Below are 15054 nucleotides of genomic sequence, written 5' to 3' on the forward strand. Positions count from 1 at the left end.
TCTAGAATTATAGTAAAAACATCAAAACTATGAAATAACACAAATGGAATTATGCAGTGACCAAAACAAATAAACAAATTAAAAAACAAATCTTATTAGATATATTACATATTATTATTTTAGATTCTTCAAAGTACCCAAAAATATTTTTTAAAGTTAAACATGTTTTTGGAAAGAAATTCATACATAGACATAAATAGTAATTTTGATGCCTAAGACACAAATTAGAAGCATTTAAGCATGTCTTTTGATCCAGATCCAGACTTCATGTTTCCCATTGTCTTAATCATGTGTGTCCAAACTTTTGTGTGGTACTGTATATACAGCTGGATATTTGCTGCTCTTTACCACTATGTTACTCTGCTTCCCAACACACCACTCAAGTGTCGACTGAATGCAAAAGAAGGAGGCTGACGCAGCACTTTGGTGCAGTCTTTATTTAGTCTCTCCAACACATCGTCTCAACATGAACCAAACATACAGGGGGGGGAAGAAGACCGGATAAAAACAAAAACCAGAATCCAACGCCGTTTCTTTTCACTCCAGCTCCCAATAACATCAGTTAAAGTGCATTTCTGAGATGTTTTTTTTTTTTTGTACAAGTTTACAACTTAGTGACAATTATTACATATATAGTGTTGACAATATACATTTATAATTATATAGACAATGGGTTTCTTCCAGTATTGCACAAAACATAAATTAACAGGGATGTACAGGAGAACGCAGCAGGACAAGGCTGTGGCTTTGAAATGATCAGGTGGGACAATGTGTTTCTGTTTAACTCAGCAATACAATCCCCTAACACATCATGGTCTTTGTAAGCTGTCAGAGAGTTTCCTGCACATTTGGACTCTCCTGCCCTCAAAATGAGCATTTACGCAGCTCAGATTAGTGCAAGTGTGGCACTTACAGAGCACATCAGTCCTGGGGCCCATACAATACTGACAGACTGGATGCATTCACAAAGCTTAGGCACAGCCAGAGTGGTACAGAAACACGCCGCGGGCCAGGCCCATGTCCGACCTGTGCAGGACGGAACTGTCCAGACCCACAGGACGCACCCCAGAACTCTCCTTGTGCACCATCTTCACCTGGGCCTCCCAAAATCCTCTCCCTCTCCCAGTTTGTGCAAGCATTCTGTGCGTTTCTTGTGTACATTATAAAGTTCGTAACGGCTGTGTACCACCCCATCTCTTCTCCTAAGGCTGACAACAAACTTACAGTGTTCCCACCTCTTACTTCAGAGGCACACCTGACCAAGCAGGGTGTGGACAGTGGCGAAGTGATTGACAGGTCGAGGGGAGGGGCCTGCCTCCCACATCACACTACACCGTGGAAGAGCAAGGGGAAGTGTAAATAAGGCTCTAATGAGACAATGAGCATCAAGGCGGCACATGATAATGAGGAGCAAACATCTCCCGCTGCTTTAGCTGTTATTTTCTAAATTGGACCGTTCACCATTTCAAGCTCAAGCTCTTTTAAATAACCACCGAGGAAATTAATGGCGAACCTCTGACTGGGATTCTTCTCTTAGGCGAGAGGCCCAGTCACGGAGGCCAGCAGCATCTTCATACACAGGCACAGACACATACATACAGACATAGACGCATGCACACACACCCACACACATACCCACAGACACACCCACAATGCAGACATTTGTGGCGTATGAGGGCTCAGACGTATGGTGCAGTGCCTGCAACTTTTCGGAGAGCATCGTATAACTTCGCTGCTCTGGGCTTCAGTCCTCCAAGCGCATGTTCTTCATTCGAAACTCAGCATGCTGCTTAACAGATCTAAAGCCTCACAAAACCGTATAAATAAATCCTGATCCTCTCAAAGTCAGGAGCATGTTTTCTTCTTATTTATTATTTATTCCTCTATTGTTTTTATTCTTCTTTTTTTGGTGGGGGGGGGTTCTAAGGGACATCCCTCCTGAAAAATTATCAAGATTCAATACAGTCAGAGCAAGACTGCAGATCCAGAGCCCTCTGTTCAGCACTCTGCATTAGAGATCTAATTAATGGCTTAATTCATTAAGACTTAATTAAGACTTAAATAAGGAGGACAATATCCCCGCGATGCATCGGCGTACTTTGACAGGCTAGCACCTTCACACCGCAGCAGGGAACCCGGCATTTAGAAAGGGAGTAAATGCGGTACGGGGAAGGTAACGGGAAGGAACAGTAGGGCTGTGGCGGGAAGGAAGCACTTTAGAGCAGAAGTGTTGTTAAACCCGGTTGCAGGGATTATCGCGTGGCGGGGGTCTCCATCTCATCAGCGGGCGTCGGGGGGAAGCTAACGAGCTCCGTCCTGCCCCCCCCCGTCGCTAATCACTGTCGATGATAACTGCGGGTCTCACGGGAGACGGAGCCGGAGGTGGAGGCGGAGACGACCCGCACCGTTTCCTGCTCGAGTGGCGCAGACAGATGAGGAAACGCCACAGAGCTCGGACTCAGCCCTCAGCCACGGGCCCCCGCGTAGTCAGGGAGGCTTTTAAAGGAAGTGTACGCATATAACCATGAGTAGCAGTTGGGGGGGGTTTTTACCATCGCTGTAAAACAGCGGTCCACCACTAATTGCACTCGGCAGCCTTTTAAGACCGCAGCACCTGCTAAGGGGGGGCGGGAGGCAATCAGGCCTAGCAGAGCGGAGTGAGGCCCTGATTATCCCTCCAATCGCAGGGGCGCTGCGCTGCATTTGTTATGAGCCCGCTCGAGAGGGCATGGACCGGGGGGTGGATGTGCAGCCTCAGTCAGGAGCTGTGGCAGGGAATGGCAGTTACCTTGAGGCTAACTGTGGTGTCATCATCCCTGCAGAAGAGGGCAGGGGATGTTTAAAACCATAACGGCCTGCCTTCATCACCCTCACCCGCCGGTCCCTTTGCATACCTTTACATTGCATAGAAAAAAAGCTTTAATAGAATCGTCACCAAAAACCATCTGCCCTCGTAAGTCTCTGACAGGAAGCTGGCAATCAAATACCTTGAACAACTGCCCTCTAAATGCGCTCGTCAGTGCCTGCTTTGGAGTGCCCCTTCCCTTAAACCAGTGCAGTCTGAGAAGCGTGGAGTACCTCCAGTCTCGCAATGCAGGCACACGTGCGCGCAGGCACAGGTCTGGGGTCAGCGTCTAGCGACTCGGAAAAACCAGAGACGCGCGGCCCCGCCCCGCAGTTAAAAAAGCTGAGTCTGTGGCAACGGCGTCATAAAAAGCACCGCCCCCGGCAGCACACCAAACGGGGTTCGCTGGCCTCGCGCTCTGCCCCATGATGCCGGGGACAATGCAGCTGGATTAAGGGAAAAGGAAGGCGGCGAAAGGAAGTGATTACAAAATATGCTTGTGTTCACGCTGCCGGGGGGGAAGACAATGAGCGCATGGGTAATCCTGTGACGTTCCAGCTGCTTCCACGCTCCACCGCCTCCCCACCACCTCTCTGGAAACAATAAGTGGGGGGGGGGTTAGGGGGTGGGGTCAGCCACGTGGCGGTGAGGCTCAGTGTTGGGTAAGAGGGGAGTTTTTTTAAAGCATGACTATTTAAGGCTCCTGCCGCTTCCTCTCTCTCTCTTTCTCTCTCTCTCTCGCTCTCTCATCTCGGAGAGGACCTACACATGGGCGGCCGCGGTGCAAAGGCCAAGGCTCTTGAAAAGCAGGAGAGCTCGCCCGCCTCTCGGGGGGAGAAGGCCGACAGCGCACAGGCCTCCTCGGGGAGAGGTGAGTCACGGCCGCCTGGCGAGCCGCCACCGCCGGAGCACTCGGGCCACACGCTGACACGCCGGTGGTCCACAGAAGAACGCACTAGAGAGAGGCACAATGAAAAATAAAGAAAAAAGAAAACGCGCAGATGTTAGAAATTGCTTGACCCCTGCAGTAGCATTGCACATGCACGGATTCTCAAGAGAGCCAGATCCCTGAACTCACGAGCTGCGGCAGAGATCTCACAGACACAAAAAGAGAGAGAAAGAGAGAGAGAGAAACTGCATTTCACATCACACAGCTTCTGCTTGGGGAAATGTATCCGAGTGTACCGAATTAGACAAGTTTCCGCACTTTCAGAAAAGCTCTTTATAAGACCACCTTTGGGAGCGCATTAAGAGGTTTAATTCCTCCAAGGCTTACAACACGCTTTTACAATGTTATCTTGATCGGCCCCTCCTCCCCGCAACACGGCCGCGCTAAGCTCGCAGAAAGCCCGTCCCCGCGGTTTCGCCCGGAACACGTATGTGAAATGAATGCGTTCCGGCGCAAAAGCAATCGTGGCGGAGTTATGGCTGACTAGGGCATGCCCCGGGGGTCATCTCAACGCCCGCAGCTTGGCCCGAAAAGAAGCTCTGAACCCCCCCTGACAACAGCATGGAGTTTGTAAAGCGCCCTCGGGGTTTACGGATTGCGACCGCCCACGCCTGTCGTCAGACCACGGCCCAAGGGCAGCCCCCCCCGCCTCCTCTTGCGGGACAGGCGCTGCTTTTGGGGCGTCTGACACAGACAAATAGGCTGGCTCTCAAAACTCTTCCAACCCCACGGATCCGGGGGCTTCCTTAATGACCCCCCCGTGAAAAACACTTCACAGTAAACATTCACGGAGACAGGCAGGCGCTTTCAGGCATAGCATTAATTGCATACGCGACTAAGACAAATAATATTTCCTTACTCCTTTCTCCCGCTCAGGACAAAATCGCACTTGCTTTCCACAGTGACAGCTAGATTGGGCAGTAATGCACTGTTTGTGTATTCTGCATTGAGTTATGTTCATCCTTCAAGGGAAGACACAACCATATACAGTGCTCGGCACCGGGCGCTGTCTCCTTTTCAAAAGATATGTCTTGTTTACAGATTTATGCAGCCAATTTTACTGGTGGCATTGAATGCGTGTTATTCTAAGAATCCGATTTTCTACTCAGTTAAGCAATAGATTAAAGTCTAAATAAGAGGTGTAGGAACACGTTTCGTTCCCCCTGCAAGCAGCCAAAAGCAGCCAAATTGCTCTGGGGGAGCTGGGAGTACGCTGGGTCACCTAGGATTTTTGGGGCGCGTTGCGTGCCTGTAAGGAGAGTCAGTGGATCTTTGGTTTGGGGAGACGTGAGTGATTGGGAGGGATAAGACCTCCGGCTTTGGGTAAACCGTTCTCCGGTTCTCTGAGGCCCAGGGTTCGAGGCGGGGCGAGCAGGGTCGGGGCCCGGGCCAAGCCCGAGGCCTGGGACGCCGAGCTGAAGCTGGGCAGTCCCCGGGACGGAGGCGGCAACTGCCTCTTCTTCAGCAGCGCGGCGGAGCCCGGCATGGGGTTGGCCCTGCCTTCCACGGCCCTCTCTCCGGGAAATCCACCCGCAGCGAGGGGGCCGGCGCCCTCTTGGGGCAGGGTGGGGACGGACACCTTCTTGTGGAGGCGGAGGGACTGCAGGATGCGGGGCCGGCCCTGGGCGTGGTCTCTGTCCGGAGGAGGGGCAGTCGTGGGGGGCCTGGGCTGGGCCCCAGGGTGACGGACGCCCTCCTCGCCCTCTCCGAGCCTGAGGTGCGAGCGGAGGAGCAGGCTGACGGAGGCGTCCGGGCAGGAGACGGGGCGGGGACGCTCGCCCCCGGTGGGGGCGCGGGCGCGGGCGCGCTCACTGGGGTCCGCGGTGGGGGCTGTTCTTGCTAGTCTTCCCTGGGTGAGGCATTCGCTGGGCCAGGGGCTGGGAGGCTGTAGTACCTGAGGCTACAGAGGAAAGAGGGACACGGAAAACAAGTTTCAAAACACTGCAACTACAACCAACTCCTTACTGTTGCCAGCACCACTACTACTACTGACAGTAATAACAAGCATAATGATAAGAGCCAATTAAGAGCTCTGATGAGGGCTCAGATAGGGCTGGCAGAGTAGCATGTCGCCATGCCGAAGGCTCTCATCATATGAGAGGCCCAGGAGTGAGCCGCGGAGTGACAGCGCCGGCAGAAGGGCCCTAACGAGCCGTCCCCGTGCGTCCACAAAGCAGCGTGTCTTCGGCTCCGGAAAGGTTAAACCCTACAGTGGGGTCCTCAGGGTAATTAACATTTAACGCTGCTTGTTAGGTGAAAAACAGAGCACTCCACCACCTCCACCCCGGCCACCCCCCCCTTCCCGGCCACCCCCCCCTTCCCGACCCCCCCCCACCCCACCCTCCACACACACACCCCCCACCCCAACCTGTCAGTCACACGCACAAAGCCCGGGGCGGCTCAAAGAGAATAATTCTGTCAGATAATTCCTCATTTTCTTTGAGGGCCTCCAGGCACGCCGGACCGGCAGAAGACGGCCGGCTCGGCCATTGTGAGGGGGCCGTCTTTGAAGTTCACTGTGCAGTCTGGCCGCTGATTGAGCGCAGGGATGTGGAGGGAGAGGCGCGTCACGCACTCACCCCGCTGCACCGCGCCGTTTTCCTGCCGAGGGTCTGAGGGCAGACATCCCAACGACTCCCAAACACATCCCTGCCAATGAGGACTCTGCTTTGGAAGGGGAAGTCAGTACGTGGGAAAACCAGGTTTCATGATTTAGAAGAAAAATTGGATTTTTTTCAGGAAAACACATTCGAATGCAATGGACAGGAATTTTATCAGTTCCAGACTGAGCACATCCACGGTGCCTGCTCTGACTCTGTTTGGTATGTGTACGACAGGAATTAGAGCTGCAAGGTAGAGAGCCCTGCATGTCAACCCTGGCAGACTTAGACTGGATTAGACCGGATCTTTGTGCCTCGGAAATTAAAGCGTGGCCGTAGCATGTCGGCCATTTAATGCCCTCATCCGCGACACACAAATCTATGTACATAAACATCCACGGTGCGATCAGCTTCGGAGCTTAATGTCACGGCAAAAACAGACCGCAGTCCAGTCTGATTACTACAGTGAGCCGGCACTGGGCAGGATTTACTGGTCCACAGCACCACCTACTGGTGGCCACTTTGTACTGCAGCGCTCCGTTCCCCCCGTGCAGAGCAGGCCCAGAGGTAGCTTGGCTCAATGAAGCCTTCTTCATCGTTCGGGCCGATCGCTTCCTGCCGCTTTTGCCCGCGGCCTTGGCCTCTCCTTCCTGCTAGAGAGTCGGCACTGAGGAGAGAGGGCGTGGAAGGGAGGGATGGCTGGGAGGAGCCAGCAGCCAAGCAGTGGGCCGGGACTGGCCCCGCTCCTCTTCCGCAACTCCAGGTCCTTCTGGGTACTTTTGAAAGTACAGGGGAAGGGAGGGGAAAGGAGGGGAGGGGAGCGGAGGCGGAGCGCTGGCCTTTGGCAGGGACCTCATGAATAATTCAAGGCGACTCGCGGGGATTAGGAAGCGCCAGCTGACAAAAGGTGACACGGCGCTTTGCTGCGCCGACCAGAGAGCGAAGCCTTGTAAAATCCAGCCGCGGTCTCAAGGAGGAAGTCACCTTGCACGGCGCAAGAGCTCCTCCCTACCCACACCCCCCCACCACCCGCCGCCCATCCGCGGAGCGCCATGTCCCCACGGGCCAGACGCTGCGCCCACACACTCACGCCCCCTTCCAAATTCAACGCACCACCTCCCCTCCAACTGCTGACTCCCAAAAACCGCTGCCCGTTATACTCTATTTACAATGACCCCAAAACACATCTGAATAATAATAACAGGTACAACTGGACGTCCACAAGCACACAGAACAAACATTGGCATGTTTAAGAATATTCAAAGTAATAATGAAGATACAAAAACAATATCGAATGGAGGGGATAAAAAATGTTTTCTCAGTCAGGGGTGGATGCAGGAGAGACGGAAGGAAACGCTGAACATCATTAATATGTGGACTCCCCACAAACCCAAGGCAAAGACAGGGAAGCATAAAACTCAGAGGACGATACCGATGAGGAGAGAAGCCGGCAGTACTAAGGCATGTGAGGACTGTGTTCGTGTCTCCAGCTGAAATCACATTGCGGGGGCCCTGGGAGAGTGCGGCAGTCATCTGAAAACTCTTTTTTGAGTGGGAATAGGGCCACCGAACCCACTCGAGACGGCCATTTTCTTCCACGCTAATTGATTTCATTACAGCATGGAGCTAGATTTTCAAAGATACTGGCAAATGCACAAGAGAAATTAAAAGTTTTTTTATTCCCAGCAATAGTGCTGATTACATGTTTCTGGAAAGTTCTAAAGACTGTTAGCCATAAGTGCTACTTTAGCTGCTGAAGTTTAAGGGCACCGTGCGAGTACCTTCAGTGTCATAACACAATCAGCGTAATGGGATTTGTATCGGTAGATGGAAAAGGCAACCTGACGCAGTTTGCCTGAACAGCGATGGCAGTGCCATTTCCTCTCATAACCTCTGGCGGCGCATATGGTGCACAGCAGCGGGAGCGCATTTGATGCCGACGCACATTTCTCTCCATCCTAACGACGGGGTTCTGTGGGGGATGGAAGCCACTCGAGTCTCAGTGCAGCACTAACCAGCAGAGCACTGACGCCCGAGCACGAGAGAGGGAGACACTGATGGACACTCTGAGGGAGCAAACGTATGCACTGCACTCCATGAGCAGAGAGAGAGAGAGAGAGAGAGAGAGAGAGGGAGAGAGAGAGAAAGGGAGAGGGAGAGAGAGAGAGAGGGAGAGAGAGACAGGGAGAGAGAGGGAGAGAGGGAGAGAGAGAGGGAGAGAGGGAGAGAGGGAGAGAGGGAGAGCTAGCAGCAGAGATACATGGGAAGAAGCAGGGAGGAGGGGTTGAGATAGCGCAGCACATGGGCAGCTCTGGAGGGGAATGAGGAGGTGGGCTGCAGCAGGAGAAGATAGGCTGGAGAGGAGAGAAAGAGGAGGAGGAGGAGGAGGAAGAGAGGGGATGAATGCATGCTCATGTAGCGCACGTGTAAGCACCATCACAAGAGCAGCAAGGGTGGCACAGCATGCATGTGGAGGGGGGGTTGTATAAATCTGAAACGGTACTGTACCACGCTTTATCACTGAAGTAATGAACTAGCTGCTCCACTCCTTGACCAAGGCATTATGGGAGAGGCAACGGGGAGAGAGACGAGAAGGAGAATGTGATCACACACGCGCACAGAGGGCAGGAAGGCAGTAAGAGTAGCGTGCGTACACACACGCGCACGCGCGCGCACACACACACACTCACACACTCACACTTGTGTACACACACGCACACACATAAGGAGGGTATTAAGAGGAGGGGAGTTCTGGGAACAATTTATCCAGGACAAAAGCATGCTCTCACACATACACAGACACACACACACGGCCAAGCAGTACACACACTGTTGTTTAAGGGCTGCATTCTTGGTCTTCTATGCAGTGTGCAGGCATTCGAAACATAAACACAAGTGCAAAGCTTCCCAGCTGGATTAGAAGGCATGTACACAAAAGCCAACATCATATCAGATCATCTGAAAGCAGTTACAGGGGACTTCTAAAGAATTCTCTCCCCACCCCCACCCCACTCCCCCTCCTGTTCACCCTGAAACAGCACAGAAGATCGCTGTCCATCGTACACAACGTCGCCCTCTTCAGGCATGTTGATGTTGTGCATCGCAAACAGAGTTAACATTAAGAAAAAGCAATAGCGCACATCACAATGCGCTGCAATCCAAAAATGTTTAAAAAGTCACAGTTGCAAAAAGAAGTCACGCTGCATGCTGAAATTGAAATGTTCTCAGGTCATGGTCTCTTGTTATCATCATCCTCAAACAGGCTTCTGTGTAAGATCAGTGGGATCAGGGCCCGGCGGCCCGGATTTGCCAAGCGTGACAACGCGCCGCCGGCAGACAACAAGGAAAGCGGCAAAGCTTGAAAGGCGAGCACACCCCAGGTTCCGCCCTGGAGAATGGGAGAGCGCCCCCTGCTGCGCCGGCATGGCAGGCAGCGAGACCGCGGAGGGGGATCAAAAGACGGGAGAGACGAATCACAGGCTCACTCCGTGTCCCCCGGCTCCTTTTCATGGCATTACTAGTGCTAATTATTCACGCGGGGGTTCGGAGGGTTTGAACGCACCTAACGCTCACTTGCTTTTAATGTGTGATGCTATGAGATCTTACATAAGGTGCTCAAATTCAGAAACTCAAACATTGCTCCTGACGGGTATAATTTTACCGCCGCTGCTCTGACACGACATGAGAAGACAAAAAAAATAACGCGTGAGAGAAGACTAAAAAAAGATGGTTTCCAAGAATGGACCGACGTGAATTCGCAACAGAGGAAAAGCAAATCAAAAAGAATATGTGATTTCGTCTACCGCTGGCTGCCTGGCCAGAGAAACAGAGCTGCCCAGTAGCAAGTCATTCACTTTCAATTACAGACGGTCCAAGACGAACAGCAGCGTGTATGACGCACAGGGAAGGGGGAAAGGCAGCAGCCCTGCTTACAGCGGTGAGGAATGGAGCCGCTGTGAGGAATGGCACTGTTCTATGGCTGATATTGCAGACTGAACTGCCGAACACATTGTATTTTGCTCAAGAGTGGTGCAAATTGCTCTTTATAAAATCACTGGGTAATCACCGCTGCTTTTTTAAGGGTGCCTTTGGAACACAGTAGCATTTTCCACTGAATGTTTTTCTCCCTTTGCTTATAAGGGACCATCCTCACCAGCATCTAGGATAGCAGGTCACTGGGCGTTAGGATGGCAGGCCATTGGGAGTCAGTTGCTTGGAGGGAAGTTCTGTTATACACACATACACACCCAGGTATACACATGCAGTGTGCTAGCTAGAGGCTGTGTGAAATCTCTAGCATTGTGCTACCCAGCTGGGGCATAATTCATGCGCGACCAAACGCAGTCGCGTTGGCCGACTGAGTGCCTCTCTGGTTCCTTGCCCCTCCGGACCTGCAGAGGTCCCACACCATGGGGGGCATAACAGAGGTGGAGGGGCGTTATGGCAGGCACAGCAGAATTCGGGAGGTGTGGGCAGTGGAGCAGGAACAACCCAAGCCTATCGGCAGTGGCTCAGACGGGAGAGGCTGCAGAGACTCGCAGTTGGCCATTCAAAAACCATCGAAATGCACAACACGGTAATTACCGCTATCAGACAAGCACCACTTTACGACTTTATGAAAAGGCTAGTTTAAGAAGCAAGATTCTGTATCCAGATTACACAGCTATCCCCAGTACAGCACATGTTATCCCGGAACCAATATTTTCTTTTTTCGAATGATCAAAATGCAGCGTGGCAGGAGCAGGAGGACTCGAAAAACCATGTTCGGATTCACAAAAAGAATGTTGACTTTGGATGCATCCCACCTGCAGGCTGTTCCCCAAACTGGCGTGATGAGACTGAGAACAGCAATGGAGGGGGTGGGAACGGGGCAGGCTGGGAGCGAAGAGGGGAGCAGAGGAGGGGAACGTGGGGGGGGGGGGGGGTGTGAGAAGGGCCGGCGTGCTGGTGCTGGGGGATGGTGGGGGGCAGGGGGTTGTGTTAGCGACTCACTCTGTCTGTGATGGGGCGCGCTTGCCCTGGGGGTCCCTGGGTACGAGCGCTGGCAGGGAGAGAAGGAAGGAGCAGGCGACACACCCTGTGCAGAGAGAACACAAAGGAAAGGGAGGGGCGTGACACACACCTGAGCACGGAGCACCCGCAGCCACGCCCCCCTCCCCCCCACTCAGCCCCTGAGTTAGAGAGAGCAGACCCTGTCCAGAGCCAGCCCGCAGCATCCACACAGAGACACACACACACACACACACACACGCACAGGTTACCACAGCCATGAAACAATACACACACACACACACACACACACACGCACGCACGCACAGGTTACCACAGCCATGAAACAATACACACACACACGCACGCACGCATGGACTACTACAGTCATGAAACAAACACACACACACACACTTATTACTACAGCCATGAAACAATACACACACACACACAGACACGCACACACGCACAGGTTACCACAGCCATGAAACAATACACACACACACACACACACACACTTATTACTACAGCCATGAAACACACACACACACACACACACACACACTTTGAAATAAGCACACAGAGAGAAGGGATGGAACCTGTTACACCCAGAGCAGCCACACCCAGCGCAGTCCTTAAAGCAGGGTGTACGGTGTTAGCGAATGTATGCTAAAATACAAGCAAATGCTCCCATTAAGACAGGGGTCGGCAGCCTGCGTTTCTGAAGCCACATGCGACTCCCCTGCAGCTCTGAGGCGATCTATAAAAATGAGCAACTAGCACTCCTACACAATTGGCCTATTATCAGACTTTCAAAATAACCTCTTAATTCACATTTGAACAGCTGAATTAACAGAACAACAATAATAGAAAAATAATCGAAGTTGGCTACACATCCCTCGTTTAATTACGTGAGATTTTAATTTAGATTTGTCGCCAGGAACGCACCATCTTTTCCATCCTACAGGTTAAATTGCATAAGGTACCGTCCATATGCTGTTTATAAGGGGTGTGGCCCAAGCTCATCAATTCCTGTTGTAATCATAAACAACACAATGTCGGATAGTAAGTGTCAATATTTAGAAACGCACTGGTACTTTCACGTTTTATAATGCTTTGTTCACCACAAATGTTAGCACTACAAAATGTTTGATACTTTGCAGAAAACTGCGTCGGCCACTATACCGCATGCATATCTTGACCATATTTCATTTCGTTTATTTTAGTTTAAAATATAATTTAACTAGGTAGCAACTGAGGATGACAAGAATTCTGAACTATATGAGAAAAAGCAGAGCTGACAAATTCGTTTATCTGTAGCAAGGTGAAATGGAAAACGGATCTTTTAGCATTCATATAACCAATAATGTAACTATATCATTTTTTGGGGTTTGACAAGGCTAATTTCCAGTGTTTCCACAGATCCCTAAACTAACCAAAATTCCTGTGCTTCCACTCCCTGGCCGTCCTTGATGTCATCTTCCTAGCTGCTCTGGAGCACCTGTTGCCGTTAAACCTCAATAAAAAGTTCCGTATATCCACTTACAGAAACACAGAATTGTGATTGTGCTTGCTAGCAAGTTGTGTAGATCACCAACACTGAATCGTGGTAGCAAAACGATTCACAGCAGTTAACGTTAGCTTAGCAAACTCACTACGTTTGTTGATAATGTTGTATGACTACATGTAATGGCTTCCAAAACTTAATTTTCTCCTGAGTTATGTGGGTGGGTCTGGAACTTAGTATATAAGTTGCATATGAGTCTATCACGTCAGCTAAGACCATATATGCTACCTAGTCTGCCAGCAAGCCGGTGTGATTAGTTAACTTGCAGCTGCGTTACGACTGATACATCTTGCAAGCTAACTCACGTTTTGGTTAACTTACCAAATTGCTCCTACTAAAATAATCATTTTAGGTAGTTAACAAGTACATGTGTTGCATAACCAAAAACATCAGTAACGTTGGCAATTTTGTTCAACGTTAACTGGCGTTCAATTTGTCTTCTGCAACTTGTTGACCTGTTGATTTTGAGCGACTGAAATGCAGCATGCATCTCTCTGCGACATGGGAGCAAGGCTGACAGGGAGATATCACAATTTTTGCATTTTCTGTCATAAGAAAAAAAAAAAAAAAAACTTGTGTTTCGGCTTCTTTTCTCCCTTTCTTATGTGTGTGAGAAAAAAGTATCTTCCTGTCATTTGGGTTGCCGACCCCTGCACTAAGACAAGTACATACAGGCAAGCACGCTCAGCCCAGTGGAAATGTAATCTGCACACTTAACGCAAGAATGAAAGGAAGCTCTGTCTGTCTCCTTCATTTGGTCTGTGCACAAAGTGTGTGAGAGCAACAACAGAAGGCAAACGGCCGCCCTCTCAGAGAAGGCCTTTCCAACACGTCGCTCGGAGCCTGCGGGGGAGATAAACGCACAGGCTTTGCTCACCGATTTCACAGACACGGGCGGAGCGCCCCCTACAGGGCTGGAACAGGTGCCGCTCAGGCGTCTCCCATGAGGAGATGAATTTCAGTATCGTCCAGCGGGCGGCCCCACTTTCCCCACCCGCTGGCTTCATGTTGAGCCCTCCCTCTCACGCCCCCCCACCTCGCCACCCAGACTCCCTCTCCCCCACTGGCAGCGTTATTGGAAAACGGGCTTGTTTGTGAGTGTTTGCGAGCGCCAGCACTTGCCACTGATAATTGGGCGGTGGCGAGAAAGAGTCCTGAGCGGGGGGCCTCCAAGATTAGAGCATCATGGGCGAAGCGTGGGACGCCGGTGACAGTCGCAGGTAATCTCCTCTCGGGGTGTTTTTGTCAGCACCTTAAATTGAGCGGATCCGCTCCGGAGCAGGAGAGCCAGGGCCCCCGGGGCTCCCCGGAGACACCGGCCTATTTCCTGTACCCCTGGCTGCGGAGTGGCGGCCCATCGCGGCCCATTCAGGGGAGCGGAGTGATTCTGATAACCCCCCCCTCCAAACCCTCCCGAAATCCACCTCCCCCGGCACCGCAATAACACTTCCTTCCCCTCCTCACAGCAACCTGCCACGGCTTCATTTGCAGGGGGGAAGAACTGAAATGAAAAGAGAGTCCCTCTACAGCTCGTCCTCCCTGTCACACTCAGTGTGACAATGACAGGCACCTCGATCAGGCTTGTCTCCGGTACCTCCGCATCTACTCACCCACAGCCTGTTTGTGCAAATCTACATAGGGGCACCATTGTCACTCGGTTCAATTCCTATTAATACAATCTTTATCGCTGTGACTAATTTGTCTTGGAGTGTTTCACTGTCACTATCACCATCCCCCCAATTACCAGCCATGTTCTCATTATGTTTGCTTTTCACACAGTCCTGGCCACACTGTGACTTCTACCCCGACATTTTCAGTAATTAAGATATTTTAACATAGGGAAATAATATAGCCCCTTCTCACTGTTAGCTCTGTAATTAGACCAAAGGCGGCATGCTGAGTCGGTGTTGTGGCAGGGCTGCCATAAAGTCAAAGGTCATCCTGTGAGATACAACTTTGTTCACCAGCCAATCCTCACCAGAGCACCTCTGGACATCTCTGAGCCAGGCCTATGAGTGGTCCCTCGCTGTGATGCTCAATTACAGACCTCTGCTTGTGAGGTCGTCTTCAAGTTTCACACAACTATTTCAGACTATTTCTTTGA

General features: G+C 51.3%; 1 protein-coding gene across 6 annotated transcripts in view; it reads right to left on the reverse strand.

Moving 5' to 3' along the window:
- Positions 1-432: 432 nt before the first annotated feature.
- The window catches only part of LOC118772585 (serine-rich coiled-coil domain-containing protein 2-like), a 72711-nt gene continuing 58089 nt past the window's right edge, over positions 433-15054 (reverse strand). For 3 of the 6 annotated variants that reach the window (XM_036521063.1, XM_036521072.1, XM_036521053.1), the window contains one exon: positions 433-5694. In XM_036521063.1, the coding sequence (XP_036376956.1) occupies positions 5056-5694 (639 nt within the window). In that variant the 3' untranslated portion in view covers positions 433-5055. Of the gene's footprint in view, positions 5695-8619; positions 8943-11386; positions 11472-15054 lie in introns of those variants that run through there. The other 3 variants (XM_036521090.1, XM_036521098.1, XM_036521081.1) reach the window with 3 other exon arrangements.

Source organism: Megalops cyprinoides, chromosome 1, assembly GCF_013368585.1.
Source record: "Megalops cyprinoides isolate fMegCyp1 chromosome 1, fMegCyp1.pri, whole genome shotgun sequence".
Taxonomy (NCBI): domain Eukaryota; kingdom Metazoa; phylum Chordata; class Actinopteri; order Elopiformes; family Megalopidae; genus Megalops; species Megalops cyprinoides.